This window comes from Leopardus geoffroyi, chromosome B1 (genome assembly GCF_018350155.1).
Source record: "Leopardus geoffroyi isolate Oge1 chromosome B1, O.geoffroyi_Oge1_pat1.0, whole genome shotgun sequence".
NCBI classification, from domain to species: domain Eukaryota; kingdom Metazoa; phylum Chordata; class Mammalia; order Carnivora; family Felidae; genus Leopardus; species Leopardus geoffroyi.
Window position 1 is genome coordinate 137,586,370 of NC_059327.1, and position 27,463 is coordinate 137,613,832.

At 36.3% G+C, this 27,463-nt stretch overlaps 1 protein-coding gene across 50 annotated transcripts in view; it reads left to right on the forward strand.

Moving 5' to 3' along the window:
* The window catches only part of SEC31A (SEC31 homolog A, COPII coat complex component), a 73,195-nt gene that overhangs the window by 1,532 nt on the left and 44,200 nt on the right, over positions 1–27,463 (forward strand). For 32 of the 50 annotated variants that reach the window (XM_045473543.1, XM_045473561.1, XM_045473558.1 and 29 more), the window contains exons 2-10: positions 10,343–10,422; positions 11,306–11,429; positions 13,517–13,715; positions 15,896–15,991; positions 16,885–17,025; positions 18,378–18,520; positions 22,369–22,468; positions 25,715–25,876; positions 26,072–26,224. In XM_045473543.1, coding sequence (XP_045329499.1) covers positions 10,344–10,422; positions 11,306–11,429; positions 13,517–13,715; positions 15,896–15,991; positions 16,885–17,025; positions 18,378–18,520; positions 22,369–22,468; positions 25,715–25,876; positions 26,072–26,224 — 1,197 coding nt within the window. In that variant the 5' untranslated portion in view covers position 10,343. Of the gene's footprint in view, positions 1–10,339; positions 10,423–11,305; positions 11,430–13,516; positions 13,716–15,895; positions 15,992–16,884; positions 17,026–18,377; positions 18,521–22,368; positions 22,469–25,714; positions 25,877–26,071; positions 26,225–27,463 lie in introns of all 50 variants that reach the window. The other 18 variants (XM_045473510.1, XM_045473513.1, XM_045473519.1 and 15 more) reach the window with 1 other exon arrangement.

Below are 27,463 nucleotides of genomic sequence, written 5' to 3' on the forward strand. Positions count from 1 at the left end.
AGCGTCCGACTTCAGCCAGGTCACGATCTCGCGGTCCGGGAGTTCGAGCCCCGCGTCGGGCTCTGGGCTGATGGCTCAGAGCCTGGAGCCTGTTTCCCATTCTGTGTCTCCCTCTCTCTCTGCCCCTCCCCCGTTCATGCTCTGTCTCTCTCTGTCCCAAAAATAAATAAAATAAACGTTGAAAAAAAAAAATTTTTTTAAATAAAAATAAAAATAAAAAATACACACAGAATTTTGTATGTAATTTCATGAAGTTTAGAAATTCTTGTCAAGTGGTATTATTAAATTGATTTTTACGGTGTTTTTAGAAATATTCTTATAAAAAATTTTTTTAGTGTTTTATTTATTTTTGAGAGAGAGAGAGAGATAGACAGACCGACAGAGGACAAGCCGGGGAGGGGCAGGGAGAGAGAGAGGGAGACACAGAATCTGAAGCAGGCTCCAGGCTCCGAACTGTCAGCACAGACCCCGATGCGGCGCTCGAACCCACACACGGTTAAGATCATGACCTGAGCTGAAGTCAGTCACTTAACCGAGTGGATCACCCAGGTGCCCCAGAAATGTTGTCATTCCTAGGTTAATTTTAGTTCAAAATGTTTTATTTATTAGATTCTAGATAAGTATGGCACCATTTAGTTCAGTGCACAGTTGGCTCTTTGATGTGATTTTGGTTGAGTGAAATGAGCCTGAGAACATCGATAACAATAAATCCTCTAGAGCAAATTTGTCCATCCATGGTGAGATATTTGCCCACACAAGATGGATTTTTAATAAGGCAGTCCCACCTAGAGATTGTATTCCTGGTTTGAGAGTCAGAATTTCCATTTCCATAAACTCTTCTACTTTGTACTTTCTGAAGAATGGGTCATCTCTGTATGGAGCATTGTAAGATTGGTATGTTTGAGAAAATAGTACTGTTGGAGTTTAGTATTGCTTTACAAAACTAGCAACTAGAAAATGAGCAGAAATAAAAAAGCTTCCACTAAACTGCATGCATTTAACTACGTGCATGTTGTAGGGAGAAACTTGGACAAAAAAATAAGAGTTCTAGTGTGAAACATAAATTATTCTTCAGGTGTATTCTTTGGGATACGCATTTTAAATTGTGACTTTTGCAGTAGCTGACATTTACAGGCATGCATTTACTATGTGCCAGGCACTGTTCTAAGGCCTCTGTGTAATGCCTTATTTAATTCTCACAACAACCCTTCTTATACATACTTTTATTATACTTATTTTACCAAATGGGTAGCCAAGGCACACAACAGGTAAAGGTACATGCCTAAAGCCAGAGCCTAGGACATGATGGAGCTGGGATTTAAACTGAGGGTTTGGCTCTGGACTCCATACCCTAAACTGTTATGCCATACATAGATATTGTCTTATAGATGTCATATGTGAACAAGCCACTGTCCTCACACTTTTCTTTTTGTATTATAAGAATGATTTTGTTCTGTGTAAAATAGTCTTGAATGAAATAAGGCTGCATAGTGTGAATTCTTATCACATTTGATATTGAAAAAAAATTGCACAAAGCTTTTAAAGCAAGTCTTCACTTGGGAAGTACACTTGGTTTAATCTAAGCCTTCTTCAGATTTTTAAGAAAATTAGTTACAACTAAATGATCATTTCTAAGAAAAGGAAATATGCAAGTTGTATCTTCATAGCAGTCTTAGTGTTTTAAGAATGATTGCAGTGGGTAGATTATGGTATTCTTATTTAATTAGATTCAGACCACATAAGGTAGTTCCAGGCTATTGTTGTAGTGATGGGGGGGGGGTGGGGGGGAAGTAGCTGGTATTGAAGCCTTGTGTTCAGTACAAGTTAATAAGTGGAACTGCATCTAGTGGAACATTGAGTGCTAAGGACAAGAAGTAGACTTTTATAAATGTTTTGAATTTCCACTTAACCATTTTATGTGCTTATGAATTTGTCTCTTTCTCTTTCAGTAAATGTTACATATTAACTAAGTGTTCATGAATCAGGTATCCTTTGTTGTACCTTTGCTCTTAGACATACTGTAGTTCAGTTTAGTTGGTTTTTTTTTTTTTTTAATATACATGATTGTTTTGTTTTCACTTTTAGAAATTATTCTAAGACACTTTATAAAATCTTTTTTTAAAACAAACTTTTTTACCCTTTTAAAAAACCTCTTTTTACCCTAGTAGTATTTTTCCCTATTAAAAAAAAAAGTGGTTTTTTTTAAATGTTTATTTATTTTTGAGAGAGAGAGAATGCGAGAGCAGAGGAAGGGCAAAGAGAGAGAGGGAAACACAGAATTCAAAGCAGCCAGCACAGAGCCCAACACGGGGCTCAAACTCATGGACCATGGGATCATGACCTGAGCCAAAGTCTGACCCTTAACTGACTGAGCTACCCAGGTGCCCCTCCCTAGTTTTTAAATAAGAAAAGTTAAAGTTAGTAAAGTTATTTTTTCTTTTAAACACTTAAGAATTTAAAAATTAGGGGCGCCTGGGTGGCTCAGTCGGTTAAGCGTCCAACTTCGGCTCAGGTCACAATCTCACGGTCCGTGAGTTGGAGCCCCGAGTCGGGCTCTGGGCTGATGGCTCAGAGCCTGGAGCCTGCTTCCGATTCTGTGTCTCCTTCTCTCTCTGCCCCTCCCCCCTTCATGCTCTGTCTCTCTCTGTCTCAAAAATAAATAAACGTTAAAAAAATTAAAAAAAAAAAAAGAATTTAAAAATTAAATGTTTTACCTGAAAGTAATCTTTCTAGCTTATCACTCTTTTTGTATTTCCCTAATAAACATTTAAAATTGAACAAGCAAACCTTTGTATCTACTTCACCCTGTGCTAAGCAATTTTGAGTCCAGAAAGGGTAAAAGTTGTAATTTTTTATTGAAAAAAGACATTATTTGTCTAGTTAGTGAGACAAGATGCCATATAAAACAGTTGGTGAAAAGGCAGTGGAAAAAGATGTAACAATAGGTACTAATAGAGTGTTATAAAGTTTTAAGATAGAATAAGATACTTTATTATAATATGTTTAAAGTGGTATAAACAGTTAAGAGATTATTTAGATAATTGTGTATTGGATCATTAGGGTACTTATGAAGGAACTGGGACTTGAACTTGTTATTAAAGACAGTTGGCTCAGAGGAAGAGGACATTTCATATATAGAAAATAGGCCTCTTTTTCACTTCTTAGAAAATTGAGATTTTGCCCTTTTTTTCAGAATAGTCTTAGGAAACTAGATGTATGGTTTTCTTAGTTAATCTCATGATAGTAATAATTTTAAAAAGTAGTTAGCGTATTAAAACTCATGTTAACCTATGTGCTGGGCACTGTGTTTGGCCTCGTATTTCAAATATATCATCTCATTTAAGTTTCACAACATCCCATGAAGTAGTCTCTTTTGTCCCTATTTTACAAGTGGGGCTCAGAGAGGTTAAACAGTGTGTCCAAAGTATCATAAGTAGCACAGCCAACAGTCAAATCCAGTGTTGACTCCAAAGGCTCTACTACTTTTAACCACGTGATGCAACCTCCTAATCCACTCTTGCCTAACCTAGCACAGTTTCCAAAATACGTTCCTTCTCTCAATGTCCTCCTGCATCCTAGTTGTTTTGTCAGTATTTCTTCTAAATGTTAGCATGCATGCCTTCTATGATTAAAATCGAATACCTGAATTTGTTAAGGTAACAAGTAAGAGCTTGGACTCTGGAAGTAAACTTCTGAGTTCCAGTTTTGGCTGTGTCCCTTGCTAGCACGTACAAATTATTTAATCTTTCTGTGCCTTCATTTTTATCATCTGTAAAATACTCTTCATGTATAAACAATTTGAACATGTAAGACCCAGGGCATATCGTTAGTCTTAGGCCCTCGTAAGGAAACTACTGGAGGATGAACTTTATTCTCTAGAAATGAATGAGAAAGCTGGCAAAAGTACTCTTGGAGAGCATTGAATATATTTAACTGTAAACCCGAGACTAAAACAAAGGTGGGAATAAGGAAGAAAGAATAAAGTGTATATGTTCAATATCTGATAATGTAGGAATTCATTATAAAACTAAAAAATTAAGAGAAGTGGGAAGTAAGAAAAAAATTGGTAGAATAATTTAATGGGTTGCCTCATCTGTAATAGCTGGGAGTCAAAGGACGTTATTTAATGCTGACAAGTCAGTTAGTGGAGGTATAAGCATATTTAACAGTACAAAGGTAAACACCGAGAAAGATAATACTATTGACTGTAATAACTGCGGAGTACAAGAGGGGCAGTAAGATTATGAAAACTGATTTCATTAGTGCTCACAGTAATTACGGTGTAAAGAAATAGAGGATTAATGGTACTAAATAATACTGGGGTTTTTTTATGCTTATATATTTCTGAGAGAGACAGGACAGAGAGCAAGTGGGGACGGGCAGAGAGAGAGGGAGTCACAGAATCTGAAGCAGGCTCCAGGCTCTGAGCTGTCAGCACAGGGCCCAATGCAGGGCTCGAACTCACAAACCACAAGATCATGACCTGAGCTGAAGTCGGACACTTACCTGACTGAGCAACCCAGATGCCCCTAAATAATATTGTTTTAAATTATTACGATAGAACCAGAAGTACTTATGAGAACAAAAATACAAGTCATCCTAATTATCAGAAAAATTATAAATACACAAATATGGACAACAGGAAAAGTACATTTCTAAATTACAAAACCAAACATAGCAAAATAATATAGAACTAAGCAATCATACCTGTCAAATCAGGAAGAAAAAACTTATATCAGTAAATTTTATATGGCCTTATTAGCTAATCTATTGAAAAATGTTCAAATTGGATCACTAAGCAAAATCTGAAATTTTTTTTTTTTCCTGTATTGAAGACAGCCAGTGAAAACAAAGTGGCTCAAAATTGAAAAGGGCAGAGGCACCTAGAAGACTCGGTTGAGCATCTGACTCTTGATTTGGGCTCAGGTCATGATTCTAGGGTCATGGGGGATCAAGCCCTGTGTGGGGCTCCATGCTTATCTTGGGATATTCCTGCGCTCACTCTCTCTCTCTCTCTCTCTCTCTCTCTCTCTCTCTCTCTCCCTCCCTCTCTCCCTCCCTTCCTCTCTCCTCCTCCTCTCCCTCTTCTCCACTCCACCCCCCGCCCCTCTCCTCACTCCCACACAAGCTCTCTTTATTTATTTATTTAAAAAAATTTTTCTAATGTTTATTCATTTTTGAGAGAGAGAGAGACAGAGTGTGAGCAGGGGAAGGGCAGAGAGAGAGGGGGACACAGAATCAGAAGAAGGCTCCAGGCCCTGAGCTGTCAGCACAGAGCCCGACACAGGGCTCAAACTCACAGACAGTGAGATCATGACCTGAGCCGAAGTCGGGTGCTTAACCGATTGAGCCACCCAGGTGCCCCTCTTTATTTATTTAGTTTTGAGAGACAGTGTGAAACGTGAGCAGGAGAGGGGCAGAGAGAGAGAGAGGGAGAGAGAGAATCCCGAGGAGGTTCCGCACTGTCAGCACAGAGCCCGTTGCTGGGCTCAGTCCCACAAAGTGCGAGATCATGACCTGAGTTGAAATCAAGAGCCGAATGCTTGACTGACTGAACCACCCAGGTACTCCTGATATGGGTCTTAATATGAGATAAAGTGGAATTCAGACCCAAAGCCTTATTTAAAATGAAGAGCAATACTATACAAAGCTATAAATGTGTATTTGACAGTGAACATTTAATATTATGAATACCTGTCAACCAAATAACTATGTGTTAAATAACAAAGCAACTTTCAGGAGATAACAGGAAAAATAAGCACAAATACATTAGTAGTAGTGACCTTTAATTCACTGTTCTTGGTTTGGGACGGATCAAATGGAAAAACAGTAAGGCTGTAGACGACCTAAACAATTAAGTCAATAGAGTAGATTCGATTAATATATATTGATCTTGATCCTGAAAACAGAGTGCCTGTTCTTTTTAGATCTAATGAAACATTTACAAAACCTTCTATATAGGCCCCAAAGAAAACTCAATAAATTTTAGAAAGGAGAGTTACTATAAAAAAAAATCACAATGCAGTAAAAGACCCTTCCACTTGCATATTAAATTCAGTCAACTCTTGGATCAATGGAGACTACAAATGGAAATTGCAAAATATGTAGATGACCATAGTGATGAAAATACAAGAAATATATGTAATCTAGCTAAAGCATTACTCAGAGAAAATTCAAAGCCTTAAATACTTACAAAAAATAAGTAACAAAAATGAGTGGGTTAGGCATTTAACTTAGAAAGTTAGAAAAAGATCTAAGTAAATGAAAAGAGAGTAGAAGGAAGGAATACAAATAAAAGAAATTGATGAATTAGAATACAAAAAGGACTACTAAACTACTAAATTGGCTGTTTGAAAATAAACAAGTCACTAGCTAAGCTGATCAATTACTAAGAGGAGGGTAGGGGGAAGCAAAACACAAATATATGTAATAAAGACTAATAAACATAAATAGCATAAATTAAAAGAATCGTGAGTCTATGTTGTTCAAGTCTGAAATAATGAGAAAATCCGTAAAGAAAAAAAAATTAAAGGATTATCATAGGAAAATATAATTTACAAAAATGACTTTGTATAAAGGAAATTCAAATAGATCAATTTCCATAAAAAACCTTCAAAAGTACCCAGCCCACATGTTTCATGAGAGAATTCTGCTAAATCTTTGAAGAACCAATAATTCCAATGCTGTTATTGAAGTTGTTTTAGAGCATAGAAAAAGAAGGAAAACTTTTTTTTATGACTCAAGTGTTATGACATTGGTATCAAAATGTGACAGGATTGCACAAAAGAATCCTAAAGTCATGCTCCATGGTGATATAGTAGGCTTTTCCACTAAAGAAAGGAACAAGAAATCCCAATGTTATTGCTACTGTTTAATATGGTAGTACAAATACTATTAGCCTTTGTATAACAATAACAAGAAGACAGTCTATGTAATAGGGGTGGATTAGGGGTGAGCCACATTTACAAACAAACCAAAACATAAAATACTTGGGAATAAACAAACCCAATATGTCAAAAAGCTTAAAATAATACTGAAAGATAAAAAAAAGAAGACTTAAAAGGCAACATATTCTTATTGGGAAGATTCTGCATTATGTCAGTTTCTCCATAAATTTATTATTATTTTTAATTTTTTTAAATGTTTATATCTGAGAGAGAGAGAGAGAGAGATCATGAGTGGGGAAGGGGCACAGAGAAAAGGAGACACAGAATCCAAAGTAGGCTCCAGGCTTTGAGCTGTCAGTACAGAGCCCAATATGGGCCTTGAACTCACGAACCACAAGGGCAGGACCTGAGTTGAAGTCAGATGCTTAACGGACTGAGCTACCCAGGCGCCCCTGACCATAAGTTTATTAATTTGATGCAGATTCAGGAAACATATTAACATTCTCTTTTTTTCTGGAATTAGACAAGAACTATTCTGAAGTTTATGTAGTAAAATAAACAGTAATAATAGCAAAAAAAAAAAAAAAATAGGGTGGGAGAAAAGCAATGGATAGAGGTTATTGGAATCATACTTCTATAAAGCCTTAGTATTTAAAACAGTGGAGTGCCAGCATGTAAATAAACAGCAGATGGACATAAGGAATGGAAATCCAGAAATAAACCTAAATATATACAGGAATATAAATCCTAATCTACATCATAATACCTATAGGAATATAAACCTAAATATAGGAACTTAGTACATGATAAAAGTGATTATCTTAAAATTAGTAGGAAAAAGATAGACTTTTCAATAGTTTTGTTGTAATAAAAAAATAAACTATGAACATACATCGTATACCAGGACCTGAGTCAAAATTTAAAAGAAAAGCCACAAATGAATTTGCCTAGAAGAAAAATATGGGTGAATTTCTTTATAACCTTGGCATGCAAAAGGCCTTTGTAGTTAATCAAAATTCAGAAACCATTTTTTAAAAAATGATAAATGTGACTACTAATTCATGGTACCTCCATACAATGGAATATTTTTCCATGATAAAAAGAAATGATTTATCAAGTCACAAAAAGACAGGGAAGAATTTTAAATGCCTGTTGCTAAGTGAAAGAAGCCAATCTCAAAAGGCTATATACTATCTAATTATAACTAAATGACATTCTAGAAAAGGCAAAAGTATGAGGAGAAGGAAAGAGATCAGTGGTTGGCAAGAAGGAGGAGGAGGGATGGGGAGAGGAGGGGGATAAAGAGGTGGAACACAGAATTTTTAGGGCAGGAAAACTTCTGAATGATACTATAACTGTGGGTAGGTGGATATGTGTCATTATTCATTTGTCAAAACCCAAAGAGTATACCCTAAAGTAAACCGTGGACTTTGCTTGATAGTAATACACCAACATAGGTTGGTTGTAACAAATACACTACTGTGGTACAGGACAGTTTTATGGCGGGAAAGGCTGGGGTGGGGGTGAGGGGAGGGGGATGGGGGAGAAGGTAGAGAGGTATGTGAGAACTCTATACTTTTCACTCACTTTTTCTGTGAACCTGAAACAGCTCTGATAAATCTATTTTTTTTTAAAGTCAAAATCTTGGGGCGCCTGGGTGGCTCAGTTGGTTAAGTGTACAACTCGATTTCGGCTCGGATCATGATCTCACAGTTCAAGGTCCGAGGGATTCTCTCTATCTCCCTCTCTCTGCCCTGCCCTTCCCCTGCTCATGCGCTCGCTCTCTCTCTCTCTCTCTCTCTCTCTCTCAAAATAAATAAACATTAAGAAAAAGAATCAAAATCTTGTGAAAGGTAAGAAAAAAAATCGTAACCAAAATAAAAAAATAAAGTCTGACAGACAACTCAGTAGAAAAATAGGCAAGAAGTATAGACAAGGATAGACAGAAAAGGTGTATTATGGATGGCCCATAACCTTATAAAAAGATGCTCAACATTATGGTATCAGAAATGCAAATTGTAACTACTTAAGAGTAAACATTGTTCATCTATCATTGGTAAAAATCTAAAAGTGTTCCTCTTGTAAGGTGGTAGAGGGTGTGAAACGGTATAGTGATTATGGAGAGCAACTTGACAATAACCATCAATGTTACAATTGCATTTATCTTTCTTTTTAAGGTTTTAAATCTTATTTTTGAGAGGGAGAGAAAGTGAGCATGAGTGGGGAAGGGGCAGAGAGAGAAGGGGGGAATCCCAAGCAGGTGCAGAGCCCACTGCGGGGCTCGAACTCACAAACCCATGAACTGCGAGATCATTACCTGCGCCACAATCCAGAGTCTGCCGGTTAACTGGCTGAACCATCCAGGTGCCCCAGAATTGCGTTATCTTTAACCCAGCAGTTTTGCCTCTGGAAATTTATAGCTATCCTGGCCCATGAATGGAATAACATGTACATATGGCTATTTATTTCAGCATTGTTTGTAAAAATAGCAAAAGATTAAAAACAACTCCAGTGTTCACCAGTAGTGGATGAAGTGAGTAAATTATGGTACATCTTACAGTGGAATACTGTGCCATGTGATATATTTATGTATAATAACAAATTTTTTTTTTTTAAACTACAGCACAGTATTTTTCTACCAAAGTAACTTCAACAGAAAATACATAAACTAGTGGTATATGGAACCGTAGCTTGGAGTGACCGGCTATTTAAAATTTCTGCTAAATTTATCTTTAAAATCTGTGATGTTACTACATTCTTCTCTGAAATTAGCCTGTTTTAATTTAAAATTAATTTCTAAAACTGCTGTTGCAATTTAGTAATCCTGCTTTCAGAAGATGTACCTTGTTTATTGCGTGCCTTCTCTGGCCCCTGATGTACCGCCACCCGTCCTTACCTGAGAAGTATATTGTGTAGCAAAGTTAGTCCCTCATTCTGTATTGTTTTCTTTTTTTTTTTTTTCAGACTGATTTTTCAGTTGAAGGACTGTAATTTGTAAACAATTCGAAAAGCCCTATATTTGTCTCAATATAATTTAACAAGTTTTTCTTCTTTCTAATATTGAACATTCCTGACAAATGATACCGAAACCAGTTTGATTTATTGGCATTTGAACATTCTAATGATGTAGTCACTAGTTAAGTGTAATTTCTATGTAAAAAAAGTGTATGTTTTTTTAAAAAATTTTTTTTAATGTTTATTTACTTTTGAGACAGAGAGAGACAGAGCATGAACGGGGGAGGGTCAGAGAGAGAGAGAGAGAGGGAGACACAGAATCTGAAACAGGCTCCAGGCTCTGAGCTGTCAGCACAGAGCCCGACACGGGGCTCGAACTCACGAGCCGTGAGATCATGACCTGTGCCGAAGTCGGACACTTAACCGACTGAGCCACCCAGGCGCCCCTCTATGTTTTGACATGTTCAGTTTATTTCTATATAAAATATTCTCTTTAGCAGGATGAAGTTAAAGGAAGTAGACCGTACAGCCATGCAGGCCTGGAGCCCTGCCCAGAATCATCCCATTTACCTAGCTACAGGTAAGTTCAACAGAGAGAACATAGTAGGAGTCACTTATTTCTTCTTTTCCACATTTGGCCTATCCGTGCCTGTCCTTTTGAGATTCATATTAAGCTTCATCTCCTCTAGAAAGCCTCTCCTTCCCTAGCAGGATACCTCCATCCTCCTTGTGAACTGCGTTCAGTGACCTTCCTCTGTTTCCTTAGCACCTTGTTCATTATAGCATTAATCATGATATGTTACAGTGTGTTCCCCACTTCATAAGAGTTCTTTCATCATTATTCCTCCAGTGTTAAGCATGATAGATAACATGTTAAAAAAAAAAAAAGCTAAGTATTGATTTGAATGAATGAAGAACAGTTTTGATGCTAGCATTTTTTTTTTTTTTTTTTTTTTTTTTGGGACAGAGAGAGACAGAGCATGAACGGGGGAGGGGCAGAGAGAGAGGGAGACACAGAATCGGAAACAGGCTCCAGGCTCTGAGCCATCAGCCCAGAGCCCGACGCGGGGCTCGAACTCACGGACCGCGAGATCGTGACCTGGCTGAAGTCGGACGCTTAACCGACTGCGCCACCCAGGCGCCCCTGATGCTAGCATTTTTATATGAAAAGCGTGACATCATTTGTAACTATAAGCAGATATTGTAAATAATAAACATCTACATGTTTAAAAAATTATCTTCGCTACCCACTCTTAGAAGCATTATCTCTAAGCCTTGTGTCAGAATCTCATTGCTGTAGTAATTTCAGCATCTGTTCAATGGCACATATCCTGAGATTTTAGTCATAAGCAGCATTCATGAGTGAGATAATTGAAAAACATGCATTTAATTTCTGTTTTATATGGTTTTCTCCAAGTCTTTTATTTTTGCATGTGTACTCACCATAAATGTATTTTCTGTAGGAACATCTGCTCAGCAGCTGGATGCCACATTTAGTACCAATGCTTCCCTTGAGATATTTGAATTAGACCTTTCTGATCCATCCTTGGATATGAAATCTTGTGCCACTTTCTCTTCTTCTCACAGGTAAGAGGTTGATTAATCTTAAATTCACGTTATTTATGGTTGTGATTATTATGTTGTGGTTGATGCCTAATTTATCTATAAATAGGGTATTATTAGAAACTGCAAGGAATACCATCAATTACATGAAATATTTTGAGAAAAAGTATATGAGTAGATTTCTATTTTTTTTTTTTTAATATAATTTATTCTAAAATGGGCTAACATAGAGCGTATAAAGTGTGCTCTTGGTTTTTGGGGTAGATTCCCGTGGTTCATTTCTTACACACAACACCCAGTGCTCATCTCAACAAGTGCCCTCAATGTGCATCACCCATTTTCCCCTCTCCCCCACCCCCACATCCACCCTCAGTTTGTTCTCTGTACTTACGAGTCTTTTATGGTTTGCCTGCCTCCCTCCCTATATGAGTGAATTTCTGTGGAAGTAAAAGACTTTTTTATTGCTGACTGATGTGTGGGATAGGAGGGAAAGGCTCTTTTCCAGTAGTTTTTTTCCTCATGATATAGTAGACATACTTTCTTTTACCTCCTTTATCTCACCTGTTTACAAAAAAGGGATAAGTATGGTCAAAAAAAGGAGTGGTTGGATAACATTAAGATGTTGTTAAGATAATATTAAGATGTTAATAGGATTATCTCTGAATGGTAGGTTATTTTTATTTTTTCCTTGTACTTATCTATATTTAAAAACATTTCACAGAGATTTTTATTGACATGATTTTTTTTTTTTTTTTTTTTAATTTTTTTTTCAACGTTTATTTATTTTTGGGACAGAGAGAGACAGAGCATGAACGGGGGAGGGGCAGAGAGAGAGGGAGACACAGAATCGGAAACAGGCTCCAGGCTCTGAGCCATCAGCCCAGAGCCCGACGCGGGGCTCGAACTCACGGACCGCGAGATCGTGACCTGGCTGAAGTCGGACGCCCAACCGACTGCGCCACCCAGGCGCCCCTATTGACATGATTTTTGATACAGTGTTATTTGGATCACCTTTCCAAGTACTTAACACCCTATTGTAATGCAGAAAAAGAACCCTTTCATCTGAGTAGTAAAATATGCTTTATTGTCTCAGTAGTTTGGCAGATTTTGGTGAAGAGATTGTACCCTAGCTAACATAACTTCACATAGCTCAAATCATGAAGTCTCAATGGACCTCTCATCTTCAGAGCCCTCCTCTGTGATGGGAGCTTCAGATGCATTTTGTCTATCAGGTTTTCTACTCACCATTTGTTTCATTATATACCTCATGCCACCTTCATATTTCATCTCCTTTCAAACTGTAATCTCTTATTGTCCACCAGTGGGGGCACTTGTCATAACAGACATAATTTTGATGTCATTTTTCCACTGTCATAATACATTACTTTTCTTAGAAAATTTCACGGGCGCCTGGGTAACTCAGTTGGTTAAGTGTCTGACTCTTGATTTCGACTCAGGTCAGACCTAACAGGTCGTGAGATTGAGCCCCGTGTCGGGCTCTGCACTGACAGCATAGAGCCTGCTTGGAATTCTCTCTCTCCTCTCTCTCTGCCCCTCCCCTGCTTGTACTCTCTCTATCTCTCTCTCTAAATAAATAAGTAAACTTAAAAATTCACACACACACACATATACGTAAAGAAAATTCCATATAACTCCTTTAACACCTTTACTATTTAACAGACCACTTGTCAGTGAGTACTTCTGTAATCAAACAATATCAAGGGAAATGGTTGATTAGCTCTATTTTACAGGTGAACTAAAAGCAGCTTAGGAGGATTAAGTAACTCACCCAGGGTCTCACAGTTTCTAAATAGTAAAACCATTCTTAAGCCCATATATTTTGACACACAAATCAGGTATACTTTGTGATACTATATTACCTCTACCAAAAAGTTTTTACTCTTTAAGATTATAAAATCAAATATGCACATATGAATACAAATAAAAACTAAAATGCTATTTCACCAAGTCATGCACAGTTACCAGGAATAGAGGAAAAGCAGTGTTTTTAGATTATTTATGAAAACATAGGAATTAAATATGTAATTTCAAGTTCTTTTCTATAGTTATTTGACTTAAAAAATGAGTCATTTACTCATTTTCTCTTAAAGGTACCACAACTTGATTTGGGGGCCTTATAAGATGGATTCCAAAGGAAATGTCTCTGGAGTTCTGATTGCAGGTGGTGAAAATGGAAATATTATTCTTTATGATCCTTCTAAAATTATAGCTGGAGACAAGGAAGTTGTGATTGCCCAAAATGACAAGCATACCGGCCCAGTAAGAGCCTTGGATGTGAATATTTTCCAGGTTAGACTTTTGACATTTATTCATAATTCTTGAGATATGTGCTGCTTATTTGAAATAAGAATATGAGGGGTGCCTGTGTGGCTCAGTCGGTTAAGCGTCCGACTTCACCTCAGGTCATGATCTCATGGTTTATGAGTTTGAGCCCCATGTCAGGCTCTGTGCTGACAGCTCAGAGCCTGGAGCCTGCTTCAGAATCTGTGTCTCCCTCTCTCTCTGCCCCTCCCCTGCTCACACTCTGTGTCTCTCTGTCTCTGTCAAAAATAAATAAACATTAAAAAAAAAAAAAAGAATATAAATCTACTATGCCTCAGTCTTGGAATTGAAAGCTAAAAATGTGTGCCTGTGCAGGTTGATGAGTGAGTGTATTTTTTTTGAAGAATGGAGGGTTCAGAGTTGGGATCAGGGTAAATGATAATAATTCTATGGAGGGGATAGGCTGATGGGTTTAATTCTACAAATCTGGAGCTGTAATGCCATCTGAGGATATTTTTTATTAAACATTAGGAGCTCCAGAGGTTGGAAACAATGACTTTTAAAAGTTTGTGCTAGTTCAGCATTAGGCTAGTGCTGTGGTGTCTGGTTAATCCTCTGTTTTATTAATTGAAAAACTTTGTATTCATGACAGCGATTACTGCTCTATCAAATAATTAGAAAATTGCACAAATACAGTGCAAATCTAATGGTAGACAAGAGTTAGTCTACTGTTGCCATCATAAACATTACTGAATATTAACTATATAGATATATTGGTTAGTAAAGATCTTGAATTAATAGGGTAGTAGAGCATAACAACCAACACATAAATGTTATCTTAAGAAAGTTTAAAATGGGGCCACTGGGGTGGCTCAGTGGGGTGAGCTTCTGATTCTTGATTTCAGCTCAGGTCATGATCCCAGGGTCGTGGGGTTGAGCCCTGAGTTGGGCTCCACACTGCGTGTGGAGCCTGCTTAAGATTCACTTTTTCTCTCTTTCTTTCTCTCTCTCTCTCCCCCTCTCTCTGCCCCTCTCCTCAGCTCATGCTCGCTCTCAAATAAAAAGTTTAAAATAGTTATTTTTCTTGTATTATAAATAGGTACTTAGGATACAGAAATACAGAAACCCAAACTTCGTTTCTATAGTTTATGGTACCTACTCTTTAAGTTAGATAGCTAGTTCTTTTGCTAATGAAACAACTGCTGATTATTGGTTAGTGTGTTGTATTATAGGTGACTACAACCATAGAATTCCTCTATTTCCATAGTTACATGATGGTCGATCAGGGAAGAATTTATAATAAGAATGAATAATAAGGGATGAAAGTCAATATATGAAACTCATTATCTTTCTGTACCTCCTATCACAGTTTTAGGGTATTGTTGATCCTTAAGGTATGCAACAGAGATAACCTAGAAATACTGCCACCCAGAACAAGATTGAGTATAAATGAACTAGAAATACATGAGGATTTAAGACAAGAGATTTTTGTAGCCCTGTATTGGTCCGGCTCCAGAAGCTGGCTTTGAGGTGTCTGTAGATAGATGCTGTTATTTTAGGATTCAGTTATTGGTCTGAAAGCAATAATTGATTTTGTCTGTTTTTGCCTTTTACAATCAGATCCCCTTCTAGGGATGCAGAAATGATAATCCCCATATGGTTGCATGATTGTTTAAGAATTTATCCATATAATTATTTTTTTAATGTCTTATCATGTCAGTAGACATGTTATCTTGTGAATGAAGTAGAATTTTATAATACACGTCTCTAAAACATCATTGCAGTTTCATGGAGTGCCTCGGTGGCTTAGTCAGTTAGGCATCTGACTTCAGCTTAGTTCATGATCTCTCAGTTCGTGAGTTCAAGCCCGCATCAGGCTCTGTGCTGATAGCTCATACCCTAGAGCCTGCTTCAGATTCTGTGTCTCTCTCTCTCTACCCTTTTCCTGCTTGTGCTCCATCTCTCTGTCTCTCAAAAATAAAAAAACGTTAAAAAATTTTTTTAAATTAAAAACAAAAATAAAACACTATCACAGTTTCAGATTATTATGCACAGTATTTAGGAATTCTTGAGTTCTGCTTTTTTTAATTAAACAGAAAAGTTGTGTGCCCTAAAACTCCTAGATCTTTCCATCTCTGAACAGTTAATTCTGAGTTCTCTTAATTATTCTTAAATGCTGTTTAGTTATTAATTATTTCTTACTGCAGACTAATCTGGTAGCCTCTGGTGCTAATGAATCTGAAATCTACATTTGGGATCTCAACAATTTTGCAACTCCAATGACACCAGGAGCGAAAACACAGGTATTGTGTTGATTTTAATGTAATCAAAATAACCAAAGTCAGTTCTTCAACACTTATTTCATTTTTTTCCACACAAAATATATTTGTTTAAAATCAGTGTTGTTATTGATTTTCCTTAGGTATTGTAAAGTACAGTATTAGTAAATGTGTTTCTTCAAGGTATCAGTGAGTCCTCAACAGCAAATATTTATTCAGTGCCTAACACCAGATATTGTTTGATGTACTTGACATATAGTAGTGAATAAAATAGACAAGTCTCTGGTGGTTTTTTCAGATATAGTATTATATATAGTATAGTATTTTGCATTGTGTAGTATTTTGACAATATCCAACCACAGAATAAAAATCATAGACTAGAAAGGAAACTAAATCTTTAAAAAAACAACTCCATCCCTTTCCTATGTATTTCTAATAAGTTAAGAGAGAACAATCCTCCACTTGCCTCCTTGAAGTTTATCTTATAATGGACCCCAGCATTTTGGCAATCTTAGAGGTAGCGTAATGGTAGCATAAGATCTACCATTTATAAAGATATTCTTCTAGTGGTCTAGGCTGTAACTTTTGTTCTCCCTAGTTGTCTGTCATACTGATCACCGTCTACTTTGTAGTTCTACTTTGTGGCAGTTGCTAAGTAAAGAAAAAGTGCTTGATTTATAGCAGGAGCTTAATAAATGCCTGGTGAATGAGACAATATTAAACAAGGTAATATACTTGAAGTGGCATATATCTGAGCTTTAAGATGTACTGTATATATTGAGAATTTATGAATATAAAAAATTTGTGGAATGAATAGGTCAGATTTAAATTAATCCCTTTTTAAAAAGAAGGATCAGATTTTATAGTTAAATTTGACCGTAATTGGGAAATGGTTTTTAGTAGTTTATTCCTTTTAGCCTCCAGAAGATATCAGCTGCATTGCATGGAACAGACAAGTCCAGCATATTTTAGCGTCAGCCAGTCCCAGTGGCCGGGCCACTGTATGGGATCTTAGAAAAAATGAACCTATCATCAAAGTCAGTGACCATAGTAACAGGGTAAGTATATGATTGATTTATAACAAACATGTTATGTTTCTGCTGTAGGTATTTCTATATTGTTTGTCCATGTTGACAGCAAATCAGATTTTTATAAAGGCAAATCCTGTCTTTTCATGGACCAATCATGTTGGAATGAGAAGATTTTTCCTTGGGGAAAATAATAAAGTTTCCAATAAACCATGCTGGATATTATTAATAATGAAGGGAGAGATTGTTAATTAAATAGCTTCTTCCCTGATATACTGATTGTTTTTATTTTATTGGCTGTTTCAAAGGATTATAGTAATATTTTATCTTTAGCTTTCTCTAGAACACACAAATTTTTCCTGCTAGTAATTGTGTGACTATGAACTTGTAGTTGCCAAACTCCTGGCTTCATCTCCTCTCATTAAGTACTGCTAAAGTGAGCTAATATTCTCCTACTTGCCCAGTAGATGTAGCTGTATAACACATTAAATTTTTGACCTTACAGATTCCTTAATACTGTGACAGTGTGCTATAAAATAATTTAGACATAATTTAGGGCCTTATTTTGTTTGTTTTTAATTACATTATTTAGTTTGACATTTTTAGAAATAAGTTTGCCTAAATCGGAGAATATATATATAATTTAACTATAACAGCAAAAAACTATTTAGAAGAAAATTTCATCAGGGTATTGTTTTCCAATGAATTAGGAATTTAAAACAAGTTTCAGTTGAATAAAGCATTTCAATAAGCATTTCAGTCATCTTCTGGAATATTTAGTGGGACCTAAACTTCCAGGTAATTCTCAGTAGTAATGTTAATTTATTCTATGTGAAAATTTAAATGGTAGTTGTTGCTTTAGACATTTTGTCTTGATTTTTTTGGCAAAATAGAGGAAAGGTGTGGATTTTTTTGTTATTATAATCTTTTATCTGTTTCCATTTTTCTGAAAGTATTAAATTTAAATTTATATAAAACTTTCCTCCTAGTTACAATTTTGACAAGTAAACTCATTTTTGGTACAGAATTATTCTGATCCAGAATGGTGATGTGTATAGAATAGCAAGATGAATTGAAAACATTCAACCTTTTACTTTAAAACTACTGTTTTAAGACTGTTTAATAAAATTTAATCGTTTTATTTAATCATTTAATCAAGAAGCATCATAGCTTGACATCTCCAAATGCAGGCTCTGAAGATAGCTGTCAGGGTTCAAAATTTAATAGTTTTAAGTTTGGGTTTTTTTTTTTTTTTTTTAAATAAACTAAGCCTGAGCTGATGTTTTCTACTGTTTGTTTCAACAAAGGCATATTCCTCAAGCTCATTTTGGCTCTTCATAAAGTAATAGGATTGATACAGTGTGAGCCTTAACTATCTGCAGATGCATTGCTCTGGGTTGGCGTGGCATCCTGATGTTGCGACTCAGATGGTCCTTGCCTCTGAGGATGATAGATTACCAGTGGTCCAGATGTGGGATCTTCGCTTTGCTTCCTCTCCACTCCGTGTCTTGGAAAATCATGCCAGGTATCATGCTGCTCGTCTAAGGAACTTGATTTATTTATTTGTAAAAACATATTTACTTCTTTGAATTATCAGATAATTATTTTTAAATTAAGGAATCTCCTTTGTCTCTATCCTGTAAAAGTTAAATGGTTTTTATTTGAAGCAGTAGTCATCTCATTTTCTGTTCCCAAAAATTCATATTATAACAGTACAAAAATGTGTTAAAGGATTTTCCACTACTTATTTCATGTAATAATTAATAGATCAAATTTCCAGTATATCACAGCACTTTGGGACAACTCATGACATTATACAATTTGATCTTTATTAGGGTCATCATGCTTATTGAAGAGTCTTCCATAACATTCAGTGACAAGCAACAATTGAAAAGTTTGTTTTATTTCTAAGTTTTTATTTTAGTTTAAAAGCATTATTGAGAAATTACCTGGGTTATTCTGCTTTCAATTTTAATAAATGTGCAGATTTTCTACATAGATGTGAGGGGTAAAGTGTGCAACCCTTGGTCTCGGGGTTATGGAGTTTGAGCCCCACTTTAGGTGTAGAGATTACTTTAAAGAAATAAAATCTTTACAAATTAATAAAAATTTTAAAAATCAAAAGATATGAGAAATTACTTATGTGAATTCTGGTAGCATTAAATTTAGTTGGTAATTTGGCACATTTCCTGTCATTGATATTCAGGTGTCCAGGGGTTTATACATATTTTTTTCATGGTTTTAAACAAGAAACAAATCTCTTTTAATGGTAGTATTTTCTAGGGCACCTGGGTGGCTCAGTCGGTCCGACTTTGGCTCCGGTCATGATCTCATGGTTCATGGAGTTCAAGCCCCCATATTGGGCTCTGTGCTGACAGCTCGGAGCCTGGCGCCTGCTTCGGATTCTGTGTCTTCCTCTCTCTGCCCCTAGACAGCTCACACTGTGTCTCTCTCTGTCTCTCTAAAGTAAATAAACATTTTTTAAAAATTAAGTCTTTTTTTTTTTTATAATTTTTTTAATGTTTGTTTATTTTTGAGAGAGAGAGAGAGAGAGAGACAGCGTGTGAGTGGGTGAGGATCAAGAGAAGAAGACACAGAATCCAAAGCAGGCTCCAGGCTCTGAGCTGTCAGCACAGAACCCTACGCAGCGCTCAAACTCATCAACCTTGAGATCATGACCTGAGCTGAAGTCGGACACTGAACCGACTGAGCCACCCAGGCGCCCCAGTCTTTTTGTTTTCTTAAACATGGTCTTTCAAAAAGCAAAAGTTCAAATTTGATTATGTCCAATTTATAAGTTTAAAAAATATTTGTGTTTTTTGTGACCTATCAAAAAACACTTTATCTAACTCAGTGACACAAAACGTTTCTCCTGTGGCTTCTCCTAGAAGATTTATAATATTAACTTTTTTTTTAATTTTTTTTTTTAACGTTTATTTATTTTTGAGACAGAGACAGAGCATGAATGGGGGAGGGGCAGAGAGAGAGGGAGACACAGAATCCGAAGCAGGCTCCAGGCTCTGAGCTGTCAGCACAGAGCCTGATGCGGGGCTCGAACCCACACACTGTGAGATCATGACCTGAGCTGAAGTTGGATACCTAACCAACTGAGCCACCTAGGGGCCCTGAAACAAACAAACAAACAAACAAATAAATAAATACATAAAGCTAACTAGCTAGCTAGCTAGTTAGCTTGCTAGCTCTAATATTTTCTAAGTACTTTGGGGCTTTCTTTCCTATTTAGGGATATATACATTAAAGCTTTAAATCCCTTTTCTCCCACTGGGAGAAGTCTTAAAGTTTGTGACCTCTACTTTAGCTTTAGGAGAAGAGTGCAGTAAAAATGTAATCCTATTCAGATGTTATGCTTCAATCAGCTTTTTAGTAAAGAAAGGATGATTCTGAGAAGTCTTAATATTTTTCTGTTAGATAAGGTTTTATTCATTCATTTAACACATACTTCTTGAACATGTGCTCTGTACCAAGCACTGTACTGAGATTCAGTAATGTAACAGACAAAAATCTCTGCCCTCGGGGAACTTACATTATGGTGGGAGGACAATTAACATTTATATAACATGTAAAATGTACAAACACTTTGAATGTTAGCTTGATTAATTGTCATAACAAACCTGTGGTATAGATCCTATTAACCCATTTTACAAATTGGAAATTGAGGCTCAGCAAGGTAAACTTGGCCTATGTCACATATCACATAACTAGTCAAGTGCTTACTTCCGACCCAAACTTTCTGATCCCAGAATCCATGCTCTTAACACTTTATTGTACTGCCAGTTTTAGGAGTGATCATAATTTAGCAAGACAGAAAACCATACTGAGTGCTAGGAGCAAATCAACTCTCTAGTTTCTCAATTTTCTCCTTCTAATATATGCAAGAGTTACATTATAGGATCTTTAAGGTCCCTTCCAGCTCTATAATTCTGTGATATTTTTGTCTTTAATACTTAGTAAGAACCTAAATGATCTTTAAAATGTGATATTAAATATGTACAGATTTCTTTCAAAGTCATTCTTGACATGCCATAATTCTTGACATGCATGATTGGATTCTAATGGGAGGACTGTTATAAAGTATATTATTGATACAATTGTGGAAATTTGAATATAGACTATATATTTTTATTTAAAAAAATTTTTTTGATGTTTATTTTTGAGAGAAAGGGTAGACAGAGCATGAGTGGGGGAGAGGCAGAGAGAGAGGGAAACACAGAATCTGAAGCAAGCTCCAGACTCTGAACTGTCAGCACAGAGCCTGACGTGGGGCTCAAACCGACGAACCGCAAGATGATGACCTGAGCTGAAGTTGGACACTTAACCAACTGAGCCACCCAGGCGCCCCCAGACTATGTATTTTTAAATGTTACATATAAATAATAAATATTTTCAGTATGTAATTGTATTATGGCTACATAGAAGAATGTTTATATCCTCAGAGATAAGTGTAGAGGTGACATGTCATAGTATCTGCAATTAACTATCAAGTGGTCAGTGTATATATGGGGGGAGAGAGAGAGAGAGAGAGAGAGAGAGAGAGAGAGGGAGAGAAACACATTAAGTAAATGTGGCCAAATCAGTGAGTCAGGGTGAGGAATATAAGGCTGTACATCTTACTGTCCTTATAATTTTTACAAAGATTTTAACTTTTTATTTTTAATTTTTTTTAACATTAATTTTTGAGAGACAAAGAGAGAGCATGAGCATGGGAGGGTCAGAGAGAGAGAGAGACAGACAGACAGACAGACAGACAGAATCTGAAGCCGGCTTCAGGCTCTGAGCTGTCAGCACAGAGCCCAATGCGGGGCTCAAACTCACGAACCATGAGATCATGACTGGAGCCGAAGTCGGACTCTTTTTTTTTTTTTTTTAATTTTTTTTTTAACGTTTATTTATTTTTGAGACAGAGAGAGACAGAGCATGAATGGGGGAGGGGCAGAGAGAGAGGGAGACACAGAATCCGAAACAGGCTCCAGGCTCTGAGCGGTCAGCACAGAGCCTGACGCGGGGCTCTAACTCACGGACCGTGAGATCATGACCTGAGCTGAAGTCAGACGCTTAACCGACTGAGCCACCCAGGCACCCCAATTTTAACTTTTTAAAAATATAATGTTGGAAGCAAAAGCCAATCTTAAACAATTTGAGTTCTTTTCCTATACTGTATTTCCCTGATTATGAGAGGATATTGAATATCTTTTCAGTGATCAAAGAACATACACATTCCTAAATTGCTTTCCAGAAAGATTATATTAAATTACACTTCTATTAGCAGTATGTTTCTCCAAAGCCTAAGCAGGAATCATTTGGAGACTTGGTTTTCTCAAGATTAAAAATTTCTTCACCTCGTGTTTTTTATAGGGGGATTTTGGCAATTGCTTGGAGCATGGCAGATCCTGAATTGTTGCTGAGCTGTGGAAAAGATGCTAAGATTCTCTGCTCCAACCCAAACACAGGAGAGGTATGGGGAGGAAATGTTTCTCAAACTTACAGCCAGTATAATTTTATCTCTAGATGAATAAGAAATTTTCCATAAGGATTCTTTAGTGTATTATTAGAATTAAGGACAAGAGATGGAGGTATGTGTGAGATGTTAATCTAGCAGAGATTTTATCAGGAACATTATCTAAGCTCAGCTGTTTCTTCTAAGAAAATCAGCCACTGAAATAGTATATTTGAAATTAGTAACCATCTCCCACTCCCCATTTCCAATAAACTGTGTTTACCTACACTCAGAAATACTTCATTTGATTTATTTAACGTGATGTCTGGAAATCGGTGTCTTCAAAGTTTGGGTCTTTTTCCTGCTTTCCCATTTCTGAAGATCCTGACTTTTGGAAATCAGTAAATGTATGGGTTTTTTTGTTGGTTTGTTTGTTGTTTTTTCATGTTTATTTATTTTGAGAGAGAGAGAACGTGCACAAGGGAGTGGCAGAGAGAGAGGGAAAGAGAGAGATTCCCAAGCAGACTCCATCCTCAGCATGGAGCCTGACACAGGGTTTGAACTCACAACTGTGAGATCACAACCAGAGCCGATGTCAAGAATTGGAGCCACCCAGGAGCCCAAGTAGATGTATGTTTTCAATCTCTCTTCTGAACTATACAGCAGGAATATAATACATCACAATATAATATTTGTCATATGTCCTACCCATAGAAATTTAGATGTAGGAAATTTTACCCCTTATTAAATATAAATGTCATATAAATATAACTTAATTGCTTTTAATTGCTTTGGGTTAAGTTAATGGGCTAAAAAATCTCTTAACTATTAAAAATTATTTTTCTTAGTTGAATGAATGGCTTCCGTCTTTTTCAGTATTGGGGAAGAGATCATAGATTTTTTTTTTTAAGTTTTTATTTTCACTCCAGTTAGCTAACATACAGTGTTATATTAGTTTCAAGTGTACAATATGGTAATTCAACACTTTCATACATCACCCTGTGCTCATCACAAAGTGCACTCCTTAATCCCCATTACCTATTTAACCCATCAAGACCATAGATATTACTTACAGCTTTTCAATTTTTACCTTCTATAATTATGATAGATTATTGTAAGTGTTTTGCTAGTTACTCTGATGGAATGCTAGCAAATACAAGAATATCTTCAATAGGTTTTAATCTGTAATATTAAGATAGAAACAAGCACTTTTGTTATTTGATTTGTGGTTGAAAATTTTCAGATGCAGTGATATCTGTAAGAATATAGAAACATTAAAGTTAGGGGACATAGGGGCACCCAGGTGTCTCAGTCAGTTAAGCATCTGATTCTTGATTTCAGCTCAGGTCATGATCTCACAGTGTGTGAATTTGAGCCCACGTCAGGCTCTGCACTGGCAGCACAGAGCCTGCTTGAGATTTTTCTCTCTCCCTCTCTCTCTGCCCTTTCCTGCTAGCAAGCATGCACTCTTTCTCTCTCAAACATTTTTTTAAAAGTTAGGGGACATAGGAGAAAAAAATTAAAATAGTAAGTTTTGCCTCATGTGATTTGTAGACCAAATAATAAAATCTTGCATTTTATACTATGCCTTCCCAAATGAGTTCAGAATCATGGAAATTACTCTAATATTCTTAATTATATGATTTGATAAAATGAATTTTTGCATATGACTAGTTGTGTGTGCTTAGATTTTGAAGGAATAAACTTTTAGTACATGCTGCAACTAAAAACTTTAGTAGATTTTTATTCAGATGCAAATTAGGAACAGACCAGTGATTCACATTTGAAGCTATGAGTCTTATCAACCTTAAGCCTTAAAGACAAGCAGGCTAGGGGTGCCTGGGTGGCTCAGGCGGTTAACTGTCCGACGTCAGCTCAGGTCATGATCTCATGGTTCATGGGTTCGAGCCCCATGTCAGTCTCTGTCGTGACAGCTTAGAGCCTGGAGCCTGCTTTGGATTCTGTGTCTCCTTTCATTCTCTCTCTCTCTCTCTCAAAAATAAAAAATAAAAAAATAAACATTAAAAAAAATTTTTAAAAAAAGATGAGCGGGCTAAATGCCTTTTCACTTATTTTTTTTTTAATTTTTTTTTTTTTTTTAATCTTTAATGTTTGTTTATTTTTGAGATAGAGACAGAGCGTGAACAGGGGAGGGGCAGAGAGAGAGGGAGACACAGAATCTGAAACAGGCTCCAGGCTCTGAGCTGTCAGCACAGAGCCTGACGCGGGGCTCGAACTCACTGACCGTGAGATCATGACCTGAGCTGAAGTCAGACGCTTAACCGACCAAGCCACCCAGGCGCCCCTTAGTTGTTTTCTTATAAAGTAAAACATTCAAAATGTCTGAGTCAAATCTAAGATAATTTGACTTCTTTTTTTTTTTTTTTTTTTTAATTTTTTAATGTTTATTTTTGAGACAGAGAGAGAGTGTGAGCAGGGGAGGGGCAGAGAGAGAGGGAGACACAGAATCCGAAGCAGGCTCCAGGCTCCGAGCTGATAGCACAGACCCCGTTGAGGGGCTGGAACCCACAAACTGTGAGATCATGACCTGAGCCGAAGTGGGACGCTTAACCAAGACTTAGACACCCAGGCGCCCCTTGACTTACTTCTTAAAACCATAAAACTTTTGTTCCTATAAGCATCAATTAGCATCACACTAACTTTGAGTTAGCAATAATTATTACATTGTAAATTTTTATATCAACCATTTTTTATAGTTTTTCCATATTGTTTCCTTTTAAAGAAAACTGTTTATGCTAAATATGTTTCTATTTTGCAGTAATAAGAATGCTGTATACATGGTTTTGCTTGAGTAAAAGCCAAATTCTCAGTGAATTCTTCCTTCTTGAGGTTATTTTTTAAATTTGGTCTTCAGATAGTTTAAATATGGTTGTTTGGATCTTGGCAAGCAAAAGAGCAGAAGACCATTATCTTTGAGTTTAACAAGCTTACTATAATAGATTTTTCTGGTCTTTCAGATGCACCCACTACTACCATTTCAATAGAAACAGGAAAACCTTAGTTTTTAATACGCACTTCTAAATTTGATTGAAACTTTGAATAAGCATTATTATTTTTATCATAATAGATCATCAAAATGGGCTTCTAATATTTTAAACAAGTATTTATAATTTTTTTTCCTGGCTCAAGACTCTTTCTAAAAGGAATTATTTAATTAAGCTGCACTTGTTAATCATATTAATACAGGTGTTTTGGCTGTAAAGTGGCTATACTGTTTTCTGACTTTTTGTTGTTGTTGCTTAGGTGTTATATGAACTTCCCACCAACACACAGTGGTGCTTTGATATTCAGTGGTGTCCCAGAAATCCTGCTGTCTTATCAGCTGCTTCCTTTGATGGGCGAATCAGTGTTTACTCTATCATGGGTGGGAGCGCAGATGGCTTAAGGCAGAAACAAGTTGACAAGGTAATAGAAAGCGTTAAGATTTTAAATCGTAACAATTGAAAAAATATCATCTTATCATGGTATTATTTTGAAAATGACTTTACTATCAGTGCTATGGATTAATTGGATAATTGTGATAAAAATATTTCTTGAGTATGACTTGAAAACATGTAATGTAATCTCATATAAATTATACTTGCATTATTTTTTTTTTAGCTCTCATCATCTTTTGGGAATCTTGATCCCTTTGGCACAGGACAGCCCCTTCCACCATTACAAATTCCTCAGCAAACTGCTCAGCATAGTATAGTGTTGCCTCTGAAGAAGCCACCCAAGTGGATCCGAAGGCCTGTTGGTGCTTCCTTTTCAGTAGGTGGATTTGTTTTTATGGTGCATAAGCACAAAGGACTTCTTTTAGTAAAGGGTTCTTATAGGATCACTCAGATGGAAAAAGATTGAGTGTGAAATAGGTCTGTAGATTTTTCATTATTCAAAATGGTTTCTCAGGAAAAATAGGACCTACTTTGTTTTTTCTTTAAATTGTGGTAAAATATACATAACATAAAATTTACCATGTTAGCCATTTAGAAACATACAGTTCAATGGCATTAAGTACATTTACATCGTAGTACAACCATCACACTGTCCATCCCCTTATTAAACTTGCCTTCCTTCTCTCTCTCTCCTTCCTTCATAATTTTCTTTTCTTCGTTTTTTTTTTTTTTTTTTTAATTTGGAGGAAAGTGTATCTGTGTGTCCTCCTTCCTTCTCTTTATTCCTTCCAACTTTTTTTTAATTGCCAATTTCTTTTCTTTTTTTTATGGTAAAAATATGTAACGAAATTTACCATCATAATCATGTTTAAGTGCAAATTACAGTATGTTAACTAAATACGTTTGTTGTACAACAGATCATCAGAACTTTTTTATCTTGTAAAACTTAAACTCTTTTACTATTGAACAGCAACTGCTCGTTTTCCCCTTCCCTAGCCCCTGGTAATCAAATTTTACTTTCTGTTTCTCTGAGTTTGACAACTATCAATACCTCATATAAATGGAATCATGCAATATTTGTCTTTTTGTGATTGATTTGTTTCACATAGCATAAGGTCCTCAAGGTGTTGCAGTGTCTGACAAGATTTCCTACTTTTAAAAGGCTGAGAAATAGTCCACATTTTCTTTATGCATTAATTTATCTGTGGACATTTACTTTGCTTCCACCTCTTGCTATTATGAATAATGCTGCAATGAACATTCGTGTGCAAATATGTCTTTGAGATCCTATTTTCAATTCTTTTGGATATATACCCAGAAGTAGGATTGCTGGATCTTATGGTAATTCTATTTTTAATTTTTTAAGGAGCCTCCCTACTGTTTCCCATAGTGGCTGTACCATTTTACATTCCCATCAACAGTGCACATGGGTTCTAATTTTTCCACATCCTCACTAACATGCTGTTTTTTAATTTTTTTAGATAATAGTCAATGGGTGGGAGATGATAATCTCATTGTGGTTTGATTTGCATTTTCCTAATGATTAGTGATGTGGAGCATCTTTTCATGTATCTGTTGGCCGTCTGTATGTCATCTTTGGAGAAATGTCTGTTCA